We start from the raw sequence: 17,488 nt of genomic DNA, 5'->3' as shown, positions 1-17,488 counted from the left end.
CTCCTCTCCGCCCCCCGGCCCGCCCCCCGGATGACAAATATGACTCTATAGTGTCATAAAGGGGGTGGATCGAGACAGAAAGGGCGCGTTTTTACACAGCTTTGCCGCCATTTTCCAGCTCTCCGCCCCCTTCTCTTCCTTCCTCTCTTTCTCAGCAGCCATTTTCTGCTGCAGATTAACCCTGCATCTCCCGGTCTGCAGGACCAGGCAGCCAGTCTCCGGTCCGGGGGGCACAGGACTGTGGATCTTCGGCGCTGGACCTAGGGGCACACTGGTGGGGTAAGATCACAGCTGGGTTTGTTACTCAGCTGTGAATCCATATTACCTATAAGGCTCCCCTATAAGTTTCTCTACCCCTGCAAGGTCCTCTGCCGGCATCGGGGCACTATGCCGGGCTCAAGGTCCAAGAGAACCAGGCAGAACTGCTATTATGCATTCTGCACAGCCTGCGGGACCGCTCTCCCCAGTAGCAGCAGGTACCCGCATTGTCAGAACTGTATACAAACTAATGTGTCAGAGCCCCAAGAAGCCCCTGCCAATTCCTTGGTGTCTAAGGCCACGCCGGAATGGGCTACTCAGATATCGCAATCTATGACGCAGTCTATAGATAACCTAACCTCCACATTGCTTCAGGCTCTGCAGGGTCATGCCCCGGCTATGACCGTTACCCAGCAAAGGGAGAGCTTGACTCAGGAACAAGATGACCCTGGCACATCCACGTCTAGGTCAGGACGCAAGTGGACCCATAGATCAAGTCCATCTGCGTCATCCCATAGCACACGGTCATCCCCCTCTAGGGAGAGACACCGTAGCTCCAGGTCATCTAGACCGTCCCATTCCAGGGACAGACAATGCAGATCTCCGCAATCCCCGACCAGAGAAGGCCTCCTCCCCGGCCCACTCAGCAGGGGACGCCTCAGTGATACACAGGATTCGGAAGGCATCTGCGACTCTGACTCAGACAGAGAAACGGAGGGGTCCCTGATCCCAATCCCTCCTAGCAATACAGCGCTAGTTGAGGACATAATTTCTTCCATCCATCGGGTGCTGGACATTTCTGATCCGCCACCAGAGGCCCCAGAACATAAGATTTCCTTTGAAGGACCTCTGAAGCCGCCTAAGGTTTTCTCTAACCACCCAGAGTTTAAGGCGATCCTTAAAAAGCAGCTCTCACAGCCTGAGAAAAAACCCCTTCCCACAGGACACCAAGGAATGGACAGATCCACCTGAAGTGCACCCCCCCAGTCTCTAGGCTAGCAGCACAGACCCTCCTTTCACTGCCAGATAGCTCAACCCTCAGGGACGCAGCAGACCGGCAGGTAGAACGCATGGCTCATTCAATTTTCGAGGCAGCGGGGGGATCTCTGGCTCCCGCGTTCGCCTCAGTTTGGGCTGCCAAGGCCATTCTGGCCTGGGCAAATAATTTACAAGCTCTCCAAGCATCCGCTCCTGAGCTGTCGGACCAAGCGGTTCAAATAGCAGTTGTAGCAGACTACATGCTCCATGCAGCTCTGGATTCAGCAAGGGGAGTAGCGGGGATAGCATCAAATGCCATCACGATTCGGCGTATCCTCTGGCTGCGGGAATGGAAAGCGGACGCAGCCTCAAAGAAGTCCCTCACGCACCTCCCCTACCTCAGTGGGAGACTTTTCGGTGAACAGTTGGACACTATGATATCCAACGCCACCGGGGGTAAGAGTACTTCTCTTCCCCAACTGAAACCTAAACGCACTTACAAGAAGCGTAACCAAACTCGATTCCGATCCTTTTGGAATTCCCCCGGCTGGTCCGTCTCGCGTCCAGCACAAAATCGTAACCGTTCCCCTCGCAGGGACAACTCACGATCGACGCAAAGGTCGGACAAGACCTGGCAGTCAAAAGCAGGCCAGCCTCAGACTTTCTCCTCATCATGACTCATGGACTCCGGAAGACACCACACCAGTAGGCGGCCGACTTTTGCTCTTTCATCAAGTCTGGCTGCCTATTACAGAAGACAGGTGGGTCAGGGAACTAGTGTCTTCCGGATACAAAATAGACTTCACCTCCAACCCACCGGACCGACTTTTCCTCTCTGTCCCCCCAAAACCGCCAGCCAAGGCTCGTGCCTACCACCAAGCGGTCTCCTCGCTTGTTCAAGCAGGAGTCATAGTACCGGTACCCACGACCGACCGCTTCCGAGGGTTCTACTCCAATCTGTTCGTAGTTCCCAAGAAAGGAGGCAGCGTACGGCCCATACTAGACCTAAAACAGCTCAACAAATATGTACGGGTCCGTCATTTCCGCATGGAGTCCCTTCGGTCCATCATTGCGTCCATGGAGAAGGGAGAATATCTCGCCTCCATAGACATACAAGACGCATACCTGCATATACCCATTGCACCTGCCCATCAGAGGTTTCTCAGGTTCGGAATAGGCCAGGACCACTACCAATTCGTGGCTCTCCCTTTCGGACTCGCCACGGCTCCCAGAGTGTTCACCAAAGTCATGACAGCCACCATGGACGTCCTGCACTCCAGAAGCATAGTAGTCGTTCCATACCTGGACGATCTACTCATCAAGGCTCCCACCTTCAAGGACTGCGAGCTCAGCGTCTCAATCACAACCGATACTCTCAGTTGCATGGGCTGGTTAATCAACCTACAAAAGTCATCACCAACCCCGAGTCAGTCCCTGACCTTCCTGGGAATGTTATTCAACACCTCCAGGGGTCTAGTGCTCCTTCCCAAGAACAAGGCACTGGCTCTCCGACTAGCAGTTCGCACCCTCCTCCGCAAACCCCCTCGATCTCTCCGGTTTGCCATGAGGGTCCTCGGCAAGATGGCAGCAGCAATAGAAGCGGTCCCATTTGCCCAGTTTCACCTCAGACCTCTCCAACTAGCCATTCTCAAGTCCTGCGACAGGAATCCCTTTTCTCTCGACAGGGAGTTCCAGCTAACGTCGTCAACCAGGAGGTCCCTGCACTGGTGGCTCAAGCCAACCTTGCTAGCAAAGGGGAAATCCTTTCTCACAGGTCAATGGAAGGTTCTGACCACCGACGCGAGCCTGACGGGTTGGGGTGCGGTGCACCTACACCACAGGGCAAGTGGTCCCCAGTGGAAGCGACCATGCCCATCAACATCCTGGAAATTCATGCCATCCTTCTGGCATTGACGGCCTTCCATCACTTACTGGCAGCCTCTCACATCAGAATACAGTCGGACAATGCCACGGCTGTGGCATATGTGAATCACCAAGGGGGGACCCGCAGTTCCCAGGCGATGCGAGAAGTGTCACACATCCTCCGCTGGGCGGAGGACACAGGGTCGGTTCTTTCGGCGGTCCACATTCCGGGTGTGGACAATTGGGAAGCAGACTTCCTCAGCCGATAAGGAATAGACTTGGGAGAGTGGTCTCTCCATCCCGAAATTTTTCACCAGATCTGTCTCCGCTGGGGGACCCCGGATGTGGACCTAATGGCATCCCACTTCAATGCCAAAGTCTCCAACTTCATGGCCAGAACACACGATCCGCGGTCGCTCGGAGCAGACGCCCTGGTTCAGGACTGGACCCAGTTCCAGCTTCTGTACATTTTTCCACCTCCCCCCCCCCTGATATCCAGAGTGGTGAGGAAGATCAAACAAGAGGGAGTTCCAACCATCCTAATTGCGCCAGACTGGCCCAGACGCACATGGTACGCCGACATCGTACAACTCACAGCAGACGCCCCCTGGCGTCTCCCCGACCGCCACGATCTTCTATCACAAGGCCCGTTCTACCACCAGAACTCAGGGGCTCTCAATTTGACGGCGTGGCCCTTGAGACCTGGGTTCTAACCCAGGCAGGGCTCTCGACGGACGTCATTGGAACCATGATCAGGGCACGAAAGCCAGCCTCTGCCAAGATTTATTACCGTACCTGGAAAGCTTTCTTTACCTGGTGCGAATCTCGTGGCCAGACCCCACTCCCTTATTCCCTACCCAAAGTACTTGGCTTTCTCCAATCGGGTCTGGAGGCCAGGCTGTCATTGGGCTCGCTTAAGAGCCAGGTGTCAGCCCTCTCAGTGCTTTTTCAAAGGCGCATTGCTACCAAGCCGCAAGTAAGGACTTTCCTTCAGGGGGTTTCCCGATTGTTTCCCCCCTACAGACGACCACTAGAGACGTGGGACCTCAACCTGGTCCTGACAGCATTGCAGGAACCACCCTTCGAACCCCTTAAGGAGGTCCCGCTCCGCCTTCTTTCCCAGAAGGTGGTTTTCCTGGTGGCAATCACCTCGCTACGCAGGGTGTCTGAACTGACAGCACTCTCCTGCAGACGGCCCTTCCTGGCTTTTCATCACGACAAGGTAGTTCTTTGTACGGTCCCATCCTTCCTTCCGAAGGTTGTGTCCAACTTCCACCTCAATGAGGAAATTTCACTACCATCCCCTTGTCCGGTTCCGGTTCATAGAGTGGAGAAGGCTCTGCATACGCTTGACCTTGTCAGGGCATTGCGTATATACGTGTCTAGGACTGCGTCCTTCCGGAGGTCTGATTCTCTTTTCCTCCTTCCGGAAGGCGGCCACAAGGGTCTGCCAGCTTCCAAAGCTACCCTTGCCAGGTGGATCAAATCCACCATACAAGAGGCCTACCGCCTTAAGAATTCTCCTCTTCCAGCCGGTATTACGGCACACTCTACACGGGCGGTAGGGGCCTCCTGGGCCATTTGGCACCAGGCTTCGGCACAACAAGTGTGTAAGGCGGCCACTTGGACTAGCTTACACACGTTTACTAAACACTACAGGGTTCATACCCAGTCCTCAGCGGACGCGAGCCTGGGTAGATGTGTCCTGCAGGCGGCGGTGCCCTAAGTATAGGGGCCTGTCTGCACAATATTCGTCCATTGCTTCCCACCCAGGGACTGCTTTAGGACGTCCCATGGTCCTGTGTCCCCCAATGAGGCGATAGAGTAAAGGAGATTTTTGTGTACTCACCGTAAAATCTCTTTCTCTTAGCCTCTAATTGGGGGACACAGCTCCCACCCTGTTGCCCTTTCCGGGCCGTTGTAACTGTTGAGTTCTCATATTGTTTTCTTGAGCTCGTACATAGTTGCCTTCTTACAGGCATAATTATGTTATTCATGTTACATAGTGGCCTTCTTACAGGCATAATTATGTTATTCATGTTACGTTCCTCCTACTGCTTTTGCACAAAACTGGAGAAGGCTGATGCCGTCCAGGGGTGTATACTGCAGAGGAGGAGCCACAGTTAATCTTTTTCAGATTATGCATAGTGTCGCCTCCTAGTGGACAGCAGCATAACACCCATGGTCCTGTGTCCCCCAATTAGAGGCTAAGAGAAAGAGATTTTACGGTGAGTACACAAAAATCTCCTTTTAAGCTGGCCATACACGTTAGATAGCTGTCAACTGTCCACCCAACTACCCCATACTCGGCAGCACTCTGGTTCATCTGAGTATTTCTTGTGTTCTTTACGCGAGAGCCGCTGCCAAACTACTCTGGCAAGTTCTTTCCTAGAAAACAAAAGCATAGTGATGAGTGAGCGTGCTGGGATAAGGTGTTATCGGAGCATGCTCAAGTGCTGACTGAGTGTTTTCAGCGTGCTCAAAAAATATGTTCGAGTTCCGGCGCCTGCATGTCTCGCGGCTGTTCGACTGCCGTAACACATGCAAGGATTTCCTAACAAACAGACTATCCATGCATGTTTTTCAGCTGTCGAACAGCCGCGAGACATGCAGGCGCGAGGACTTAAACAAATCATTGGAGCATGCCGAAGACATTCGGTTAACATGCTTGGATAACACCTTATCTGAGCACGTTTACTCATCACTACCAAAGGATTTGGCGACTTTATCCAACTGCCCATTCCTTTTGTCCCCCCATTGTAACCTGTCGGTGGAGAATTGGGTGGCCTCCATACTCATTAGATGGTTGGCTAATCTCGCCAAAATCTGTGTAATCAGCAAACTTTTATCTAAAGTTTCTGGGGCTTTCCTTTGGCATCTCATCTGTGGTATGCAAGTGAGTTAAGCCCAAACTTCCAGATTGCACCCATTCCTACCAGCTAGCCTCTCCTAAGATACGGTAAGGGACAACCTGGTAATAAATCATTGCCTTCTTTCTGATCGTTTCCCTCTGGTATTCTGCCACCATGGGTGTATTCACAGGACATAGTTATGTACAAGTGAGTCTTATTTTTTTCCTCTTCTCCTTTCAGAGCCCCGGTCAGTATTACTTCAAGCCTATGATGAAAGAGTTCCGTTTTGAGCCTTCGTCTCAGATGATAGAAGCACAAGAAGGGCAGAACTTGAAGATTAAAATCACTGGATACAGGACGGCATACAGGTCAATTAACATTAACACTGATCCACAAAAATTAGGTTCACTTAGATGCATTTGCTATAATTGTGGCCCCTGCGTGCAAGTAAACTCTACCCTGGGCAACGTTGGTCAAGGTACAAGCGATTTTCCATACAAACTAAAGATATACGGACCTGCGTTTAATGGGTGGAAAACAGCGCATGTAATGACAGGAAGACCCCAGACCCATCTGCTATGCACATGGGTGGACATAGCTGCACACTCACCTAGTCATGTCCACAATGTGCCAACTTGACTGACCCAATAATTTTAACGCTTTTCATTACTTTTTCTACTGCATTTAAAAAAAAAAAAGAATGGAGAATAATCAGAGTAGCCAATCAGCCCTGTATAACGTTATTGAATGAAAGCAAGGTATAAAAAAAATGTATTTATAATGTCTTCGTTTCCTATCCCAATGAGGGCTTTCACCTGTCGATGGGGCGTTGGTTGCCCCAGACTAGTCGGACCTCTTTTCATGTTATCACGCCCCTGTGGGTGTGATAACGTAATTTGCCTGAGCGGCGTCATCGATATGATTGCAAGAAAAAGATAAAAATATGCATCGCAGGTCGTACACCTTATTGTCCTAAAGGGGAACCACCTCCCCCAGCTCCCCTGACATGTCATTTTTGGAAATGCACGTATTTCTCATGAAATAAAAATTCAGAAGCCTCTTTTGATGAAAGATGTATATATACAGTTTTCTCTGTAATGCCTGGAAACTTAAATGAGTGATTTACCGTAATGTTTGTTCTTCTGGTGCGCACCGCTCCTCGTCCTCCCGGCTTCCTGGTTAACACCGTGCGGTGCGTTCCTGAGGATTGACCATGCGGACTAGAGGCTTGACTCAGCGGGACTAAAACTGGCCCAGTCCACTAATCCGTCCAACGCTTCCAGCCTGTAAGGCATAGTGCCTGCAAGCATCTTGTTCTCATTCCCTAGGTGACCGGCCACTTAAGAACTTGAGGCAAGCCCTTTAATTAATAAATTGACAATTGGATGTTTTCCCAGTCCATGGGGTAACCTACCCTATCTCTGCAAGGTGTAAAGCTGTGATTGGTGCTGACAAAGAAGTCAGATTGAGTAGAAAACCCATCCTTGTCTGTTAGGCCTGAGACTACTAAACTACCAGGATGCCGTTGTGGGGTTCAGCCTTCCAAACATGCCTCTGCCAAAACTGGATGTTGGGTTCTCAAAAGACTAGGGCTCATCTTCTCGATGTTGTGTGTGTGTCGGCAGTGGGTGCATTGCCATTGAACAGATACTGTACAACTTCTCAGCTTCATCTGTAACACTGACCAGACTCATCCCGGATCAAATCTATTAAAACCAAATACCGCTATGACTGGTTTTCACATGGGTTTGTACGAACGATGCTGGTTCATTGGCACCAAAACCAATGACAGGTTCCCTTTAATAGATTTATATGTGCACATGTGGGAGCTAGTACTCAGTATCTATGGTTTCGAGTCAAATGACAAAAAAAAATAAATCTAATTTTAGATAATGAATTTGTTGTTGAGTTTCTGCATTTTCTTTCCCATCTCTTTGTAGTTGTTATGGGACAGTTTCCTCTCTAAATGGTGAACCTGAGCAAGGAGTGTCAGTGGAAGCTATAGGCCAAAACGATTGCTCCATTTATGGTGAAGACACTGTCACGGATGATGAGGGCAGATTCAGGCTTCGAGGATTACGGGTTAGTATCTGTATCTTACCTGTAAGGGGCAGAATATAACTCTCCCACCACGTCCCATAGATAAATGAATAATGCCTATTGACAGGCTTTAGTCGCCTATGCTAACTGATATCCACAGGCTTTAGTCACCTATGCTAACTGATATCAACAGGCTTTAGTCGCCTACGCTAACTGATATCGACAGGCTTTAGTCGCCTACGCTAACTGATATCGACAGGCTTTAGTCGCCTACGCTAACTGATATCGACAGGCTTTAGTCACCTATGCTAACTGATATCCACAGGATTTAGTCACTTATGATAACTGATCTCGACAGGCTTTAGTCGCCTATGCTAACTGATCTCGACAGGCTTTAGTCACCTACGCTAACTGATATCGACAGGCTTTAGTCACCTATGCTAACTGATATCCACAGGCTTTAGTCACCTATGCTAACTGATCTCGACAGGCTTTAGTCACCAATGCTAACTGATCTCCACAGGCTTTAGTCACCTATGCTAACTGATCTCGACAGGCTTTAGTCACCTATGCTAACTGATCTCGACAGGCTTTAGTCACCTATGCTAACTGATCTCGACAGGCTTTAGTCGCCTATGCTAACTGATCTCCACAGGCTTTAGTCGCCTATGCTAACTGATCTCCACAGGCTTTAGTCACCTATGCTAACTGATCTCCACAGGCTTTAGTCACCTATGCTAACTGATCTCGACAGGCTTTAGTCGCCTATGCTAACTGATATCGACAGGCTTTAGTCACCTATGCTAACTGATCTCCACAGGCTTTAGTCACCTATGCTAACTGATCTCCACAGGCTTTAGTCACCTACGCTAACTGATCTCCACAGGCTTTAGTCACCTATGCTAACTGATCTCCACAGGCTTTAGTCACCTATGCTAACTGATCTCGACAGGCTTTAGTCACCTATGCTAACTGATCTCCACAGGCTTTAGTCACCTATGCTAACTGATCTCCACAGGCTTTAGTCGCCTATGCTAACTGATCTCCACAGGCTTTAGTCACCTATGCTAACTGATCTCCACAGGCTTTAGTCACCTACGCTAACTGATATCCACAGGATTTAGTCACCTATGCTAACTGATCTCGACAGGCTTTAAGGCCCCGTCTCACATAGCGATTTACCAACGATCACGACCAGCGATACGACCTGGCCATGATCGTTGGTAAGTCGTTGTGTGGTCGCTGGGGAGCTGTCACACAGACCGCTCTCTCCAGCGACCAACGATCAGGGAACAACTTCGGCATCGTTGAAACTGTTTTCAACGATGCCGAAGTCCCCCTGCAGCACCCGGGTAACCAGGGTAAACATCAGGTTACTAAGCGCAGGACCGCGCTTAGTAACCCGATGTTTACCCTGGTTACCAAAAAAAACAAACAGTACATACTCGCCTTTCGGTGTCCATCAGGTCCCTTGCCGTCTGCTTCCTGCTCTGACTGAGCCGCCGTACAGTGAGAGCAGAGCGCAGCGGTGACGTCACTGCTGCGCTCTCACTGTACGGCCGGATCTCAGTCAGAGCAGGAAGCAGACGGCAGGGGACCTGACGGACATCAGATGGTGAGTATGTACGGTTTGTTTTTTTTTACATTTACGCTGGTAACCAGGGTGTAAACATCGGGTTACTAAGCGCGGCCCTGCGCTTAGTAACCCGATGTTTACCCTGGTTACCAGTGAAGACATCGCTGAATCCGTGTCACACACACCGATTCAGCGATGTCAGCGGGACCTCAACGACCAAAAAACGGTCCAGGCCATTCCGACACGACCAGCGATCTCACAGCAGTGGCCGGGTCGCTGGTACGTGTCACACATAGCGAGATCGCTACTGAGGTCGCTGTTGCGTCACAAAACTTGTGACTCAGCAGCGATCTCGCTATGTGAGACGGGGCCTTTAGTCACCTATGCTAACTGATCTCGACAGGCTTTAGTCACCTATGCTAACTGATCTCGACAGGCTTTAGTCACCTATGCTAACTGACTCCACAGGCTTTAGTCACCTATGCTAACTGATATCAACAGGCTTTAGTCGCCTACGCTAACTGATATCCACAGTCTTTAGTCGCCTATGCTAACTGATATCGACAGTCTTTAGTCGCCTATGCTAACTGATATCAACAGGCTTTAGTCGCCTACGCTAACTGATCTCCACAGGCTTTAGTCGCCTACGCTAACTGATCTCCACAGGCTTTAGTCGCCTATGCTAACTGATCTCCACAGGCTTTAGTCGCCTACGCTAACTGATCTCCACAGGCTTTAGTCGCCTATGCTAACTGATCTCCACAGGCTTTAGTCGCCTATGCTAACTGATATCGACAGGCTTTAGTCACCTATGCTAACTGACTCCACAGGCTTTAGTCACCTATGCTAACTGATATCAACAGGCTTTAGTCGCCTACGCTAACTGATATCCACAGTCTTTAGTCGCCTATGCTAACTGATATCGACAGTCTTTAGTCGCCTATGCTAACTGATATCAACAGGCTTTAGTCGCCTACGCTAACTGATCTCCACAGGCTTTAGTCGCCTACGCTAACTGATCTCCACAGGCTTTAGTCGCCTATGCTAACTGATCTCCACAGGCTTTAGTCGCCTATGCTAACTGATATCGACAGGCTTTAGTCACCTATGCTAACTGATCTCCACAGGCTTTAGTCACCTATGCTAACTGATATCGACAGGCTTTAGTCACCTATGCTAACTGATCTCCACAGTCTTTAGTCGCCTATGCTAACTGATATCCACAGGCTTTAGTCGCCTATGCTAACTGATATCCACAGGCTTTAGTCACCTATGCTAACTGATATCCACAGGCTTTAGTCACCTATGCTAACTGATATCCACAGGCTTTAGTCACCTATGCTAACTGATCTCGACAGGCTTTAGTCACCTATGCTAACTGATATCCACAGGCTTTAGTCACCTATGCTAACTGATATCCACAGGCTTTAGTCACCTATGCTAACTGATATCCACAGGCTTTAGTCACCTATGCTAACTGATATCCACAGGCTTTAGTCACCTATGCTAACTGATATCCACAGGCTTTAGTCACCTATGCTAACTGATCTCGACAGGCTTTAGTCACCTATGCTAACTGATCTCGACAGGCTTTAGTCACCTATGCTAACTGATATCCACAGGCTTTAGTCACCTATGCTAACTGATCTCGACAGGCTTTAGTCGCCTATGCTAACTGATCTCGACAGGCTTTAGTCACCTACGCTAACTGATATCCACATGCTTTAGTCACCTATGCTAACTGATCTCGACAGGCTTTAGTCACCTATGCTAACTGATCTCAACAGGATTTAGTCACCTATGCTAACTGATCTCGACAGGCTTTAAGGCCCCGTCTCACATAGCGATTTACCAACGATCACGACCAGCGATACGACCTGGCCGTGATCGTTGGTAAGTCGTTGTGTGGTCGCTGGGGAGCTGTCACACAGACAGCTCTCTCCAGCGACCAACGATCAGGGAACAACTTCGGCATCGTTGAAACTGTTTTCAACGATGCCGAAGTCCCCCTGCAGCACCCGGGTAACCAGGGTAAACATCAGGTTACTAAGCGCAGGGCCGCGCTTAGTAACCCGATGTTTACCCTGGTTACCAAAAAAACAAACAGTACATACTCGCCTTTCGGTGTCCGTCAGGTCCCTTGCCGTCTGCTTCCTGCTCTGACTGAGCCGCCGTACAGTGAGAGCAGAGCGCAGCGGTGACGTCACTGCTGTGCTGCGCTCTCACTGTACGGCCGGATCTCAGTCAGAGCAGGAAGCAGACGGCAGGGGACCTGACGGACATCAGATGGTGAGTATGTACGGTTTGGTTTTTTTTACATTTACGCTGGTAACCAGGGTAAACATCGGGTTACTAAGCGCGGCCCTGCGCTTAGTAACCCGATGTTTACCCTGGTTACCAGTGAAGACATCGCTGGATCGGTGTCACACACACCGATTCAGCGATGTCAGCGGGACCTCAACAACCAAAAAATGGTCCAGGCCATTCCGACACGACCAGCGATCTCGCAGCAGGGGCCTGATCGCTGGTACGTGTCACACATAGCGAGATCGCTATGGAGGTCGCTGTTGCGTCACAAAACTTGTGACTCAGCAGCGATCTCGCTAGCGATCTCGCTATGTGAGACGGGGCCTTTAGTCACCTATGCTAACTGATCTCCACATGCTTTAGTCACCTACGCTAACTGATATCGACAGGCTTTAGTCACCTATGCTAACTGATATCCACAGGCTTTAGTCACCTATGCTAACTGATCTCCACAGGCTTTAGTCACCTATGCTAACTGATCTCGACAGGCTTTAGTCGCCTATGCTAACTGATATCCACAGGCTTTAGTCACCTATGCTAACTGATATCCACAGGTTTTAGTCACCTATGCTAACTGATCTCGACAGGCTTTAGTCACCTATGCTAACTGATATCCACAGGATTTAGTCCCTTTCATTTTTGCGAGCCTCTAGTATTTCCAGAAGTGACTAGTTATATGAGTGCTTTCCATTTGTTTCCAGCCTGGATGCACCTACCATGTGCAGTTGAAGGCTGAAGGAAATGACCATATTGAACGTGCTTTGCCTTCATATCGGGTAATACAGGTAAGTTCAGAAAATTCTTGTAAATTATTTTGTATTGTTTTCTTATGTTTCTCTTAATTATTGTGCCTCCCTGGTATCTGCCTTACTATCTCCTCCTCATACTATATGTGCAGCAATTTCCTGAGATCCATGTATTTTTCGCTAGTGGTGTAGAAGTTGGCACTTTATAAACTTTGTGCCTTTGCGGTACGGATTCTGAACGGCTCTACAGTACATGTGCGGACTTCCTGCAGGGCCTGTTATATACTCTCATTTGTATAAAATTATTGTATATACTTGTTTTAAAAGCCGAGTTTTTCAGCACATTTTTTTTTTAGGTAAAGACGCCCCCTTGGTTTATACACGAGTCATTGTCCCAGACAGACGGAGGGGAGAGGGGGAGCGGCGGGTCACAGAGGCAGGAGCCGGCGGCTGTAACTGTGCCCGCTGCTAAAGAGAAATTAATAATCATTTCTCTTATAGTGTGCACAGTAATTGCAGCCGCCGCCTTCCAGCACACATCCTACTTACCTTCCCTACGTGCCCTCGCTGCATCTCCTTCTGGTGCCAGTCTTCCGGCCGAGCGATCACGTGTCTGACTCATTAAGGTAATGAATATTCACGTCTCTCCTCTCCCATAGGCGTGAAGTGAATATTCATTACTTTAATGAGCGGGGACACGTGATCGCTCGGCCGGAAGAGCTGCTGACGCCCGAACGAAGTGCAGCGAGGGCGCACGGGGAAGGTAAGTAGGATTTTTTTAAATAGGAACCATGCATACAAGGATAGGGGATAAGGAGCCACGCATACAGGGATGGGGAGCCATGCATACAAAGACGGAGACGGGGAGCCATGCATACAAGGACAGGGATGAAGGGACAATGCATACCCAGCTTATACTCGAGTCAACAGTTTTTCCCATTTTTCGTGGCAAAATTGGGTGCCTCGGCTTATACAGGTTTAGTATTGCCATAATCGTACTGACCTAGAGAATTCTGTTACTAAAACCAATAAAATGAAACCCAAAAAACAATGGTGGAATTTATTTTTGCAAACATTTGGGTTTATGATGGCATTTCTACATGCATCTAGAATATAAAACGCATTTTTTTTTAATCCGCAGCTTGACATACAGTACATACTTCAGTCTCACTATAACATCTTACCCATTTTATTTGTATGAAAGGTTGGAGATAATGATATAGAAGATATTAATATTATTGCGTTCCGACAAATCAACCAATTTGATCTGAGTGGAAATATCATGACTTCCCCTGAACACCTCTCCACACTATTGGTAAGTTACAGCCTTTATACAAACATTGGGAATAATCCCCTCCTTGTATATTAATATTTTAAGCCTTAGTGGCCAAAACCAGTTTATTTTTTATCATATAACATGCACCAAGAGTTTATTGTATCTGTATGTGTATCTGAGTACAGTTTTATGTATTAGCACAGTATATGATGTGACCACCAGGGGGCACTCCTGTTCTTCACATATGGCGGACACTAAAAAATAAAAATAAAAAATACTTGTTTAATGTGGCAATTTTTTTGTATCTGACATTGGAGTTTATTTAGAATAGAAAACTTTTTTTGTTTTTAAAAACATTAAAATAAAAAAAAATTCAAATTACCCCCCCTTTCACCCCATTCAAAATAAAACAATAAAAAAATCAAACATACACATATTTGGTATCGCCGCTTTCAATATCACCGTTCTATCAATATAAAAAAATAATTAACCCGATCGCTAAAAGGTGTAACGAGAAAAAAATAAAAACCGCCAGAATTACGTTCTTTTGGTTGCCGCAACATTGCATTAAAATGCAATAACGGGCGATCAAAAGATCGTATCTACACCAAAATGGTATCCTTAAAAATGTCAGCTCAGCACACAAAAAAATAAACTCTCACTCAACCCCAGATCACGAAAAATGGAGACGCTATGGGTTTTGGAAAATGGCGCAAATTTTTTTTTTTTGTGTTATACTCCTTAGGAAAAGTTCAACCACATGTAGTAACTACACATGAAACATGCGATTATGCTGCCGCGCAGGAGCCACGGCCGTAACCTGCCTGCAGAAGGGTTGTTTTTTTTTAATTCATTATGTAAACTAGAGGGCAGGTCAGTGAGGGATCAGTGACCTGTCAGAAGCCATACTGGCCGCCCCAGAGCACGAGCAGATCATTAATCTTTATTTTCCTTTTTGAGTTAAACAACTACCACAAGACTGATTTCATCACCAGGTATCATCGTAATCAGTATAATGGCGCCGACCTGACACTGACTGTAGGTTACTGAACACTATCCTGCTGAAAGGTTCCCTGTAAACACAGATCAGAATTTGATGACCTTTCCTAAGGGTCCATTTAACTGAACGGTGGCACGATATTACCGCCAGTTACTAAACTTTTACTGATCAGCAGTTGTTTGAATGCCTGTTTAAACAGGCAGACCCAAGCAAAGTGTATGCAGTGAGCGATTTATAATCACTCAGTGTGCACAGGCTGCCATGCTTCTTAGTAGTGCGAGTCCTGTTTACACAGGACAGTCTGCAGCCGAGTGATTGATTTCTCCTTCGCCTCATTGGGGGACACAGACCGTGGGTGTATGCTGCTGCCACCAGGAGGCTGACACTAAGTATTACAAAGAAAGTTGCCCTCCTCCTCTGCAGTATACACCCTCCTGCTGGCTCCCAGAGAACCATTGATTTTTTTATGCCTGATCATTTTCATCTGATTAACCAGCATTTTTTTTTTTTAGTTTATCAGGTGATCGGCAGCCTATTTACATGGCAAGATAATCGCGAAACAAGCATTTTTAACCACACGCCAATGCCCCATTGGAATAGGCCAACAATATAAAACTCCTGAACAAGCCTTTAAGTGATTCCCTATCTGCTGTAATAATAATAGTGCCCGTAGAGGGGAATTTGAAGTTTACTTAGATTTTTTTTTTTTAACTTGCATATGATGATCACACATTGCTCATTCAACAAAATAATTTTATTCAGATGTCTTTTTTTATCTCTTTATCCGTGGTTTAGAAATGTTTTGTATTTGAAATGGTTAATGTAGCCCTCAATCCACACATGTGCCTATGGATCATAATGGTCAGCAGAAAATCCCCCCAAGGGCCCACTATGTTTTGTGTGTGTGTATGTGTATATATATATATATATATATATATATATATATATATATATATATATATATATATATATATATAATTTTTATTACCGTATGTAACCTTCTAACACCTCCTCTGTCAATAACCAGCTGATTGCTGGAGGTACCATGAGCCTAAGCTAAGTCCTACAAGCCCGTCCCATCTTTTTACCCTGTGATGGTCGTGATAAATGAGGTCAAACTTTCCTAAAACGTATAATCCAGGAAATAATTACAAATCACTCGCCCGCCGTTAGCTGTTTTCCTGCATTTCTTCAGCTTCACCTTTCACAGCCAGTCATTTTCTGCACTCTCCTTTCCATCGCTTGCTACAACCTTTCCGTCCACGTTTTTCCCGATGCCATGCTGTGCAGCGGCCCTGCACTTATATCCATGAGAGCCTTCTACTTCGCAGTCTCTGTGATTTGTGCTTTGTTCTGTTGCCAGAGGCTGTGCGTAAAAATATACATAAAATGTACGTCTTCAAGTTTAGTTCAGATTGGTGTTAAGTCGAAGACCTTACTTGATCCTTTGAGATGTGTCATTTCAGGAAAATTGGGCTACTGGAAAGCGTGCAATGTTTACCATCGGCATACTGCCTCCAGCACGTCTTTGGTATTCCATAATAGGTTAAAGGGGTTCACTTCCCCTCTTTAGGACAAATCGCATATAGCGGGTGAAATAAGTATTGGACACGTCCCTAATTTTCTAAGTAAATATATTTGTAAAGGTGCTATTGACATGAGATTCTCACCAGATGTCGGTAACGAGCCATCCAATCCACAAAGGCAAATCAATCCATAGATAACAATCTATTGATATGTTTAATAAATATATTTATTTTGAAGATTGATGTAATCAGTACTTATTTCACCCCCTGTACATCCGGTTTGTGAGAGCTGCTGCTTTCCCACTTCCTGCTTATGTATATGATGAAAAGTGAAAATAAACCTTTTTGCAATTGCCATTCTGATGAATTTGACACAAAATCCAGATGCACAAAAAGAAAAAAAAACACCGAATAATGAACTATTTAGACTCGTCTATTGTGGCAAAATTAAGTTTGCACTGTCTAAAAGCTAGTCCACTATTCCTAAATCTGTCCTAACGTGGAGTTGTACGATGGATGGATAGAATATTGAAGAGGCAGAGATTTGCTGAGATTAAAGTACAGATTTAATTTGTGATATGGTTTCATTTTTATTAGTTTTCAAAATGTGTTGCAGAATGAAACTTGCAGAAAACCGTGACGTATAATTGGCTTTTTAATGTTCCCTTTAAATGTAGGTAAAACTGTATAAAAGTGAAAATTTGGACAACCCGATACAGTCGGTTTCTCTGGGACAGTCGCTGTTTTTCCATTTTCCTCCGCTGCTCAGAGATGGAGAGGTAATTATTGTTTATGTATTTTATTTTTTAAACAATAATAATTAGAAGTCAGACGAGCGGACTCATCAGTCACTTGTGTATGTGAAGTGATTGTTAGCTGTTTACTTTTTTGTTTTTCAGACGTACGTTGTACAGCTGGATTCGTCCCTCTCCAAATCCCAGTATGACTACACGCTGCCGCAGGTTTCCTTCAGCACACAGGGATACCATAAGCACATCACTTTCACCTTCAATCCTACGGTCAGTCTAGCATTTGTTTGCCTTTTTATGTACATACTGATATATCT

General features: G+C 47.0%; 1 protein-coding gene across 1 annotated transcript in view; it reads left to right on the top strand.

The window, feature by feature from the left end:
- LOC143785967 (BOS complex subunit NOMO1-like) overlaps window positions 1-17,488 on the top strand; it is a 96,742-nt gene that overhangs the window by 68,234 nt on the left and 11,020 nt on the right. The window contains exons 24-29 of the mRNA XM_077275111.1: window positions 6,192-6,319; window positions 7,892-8,033; window positions 12,576-12,659; window positions 13,825-13,935; window positions 17,100-17,201; window positions 17,322-17,441. Of these exons, the coding sequence (XP_077131226.1) occupies window positions 6,192-6,319; window positions 7,892-8,033; window positions 12,576-12,659; window positions 13,825-13,935; window positions 17,100-17,201; window positions 17,322-17,441 (687 nt within the window). The remainder of the gene's footprint in view (window positions 1-6,191; window positions 6,320-7,891; window positions 8,034-12,575; window positions 12,660-13,824; window positions 13,936-17,099; window positions 17,202-17,321; window positions 17,442-17,488) is intronic.

This window comes from Ranitomeya variabilis, chromosome 7 (assembly GCF_051348905.1).
Source record: "Ranitomeya variabilis isolate aRanVar5 chromosome 7, aRanVar5.hap1, whole genome shotgun sequence".
NCBI lineage: Eukaryota > Metazoa > Chordata > Amphibia > Anura > Dendrobatidae > Ranitomeya > Ranitomeya variabilis.
This window is presented reverse-complemented; position numbering and strand designations above follow the sequence as displayed.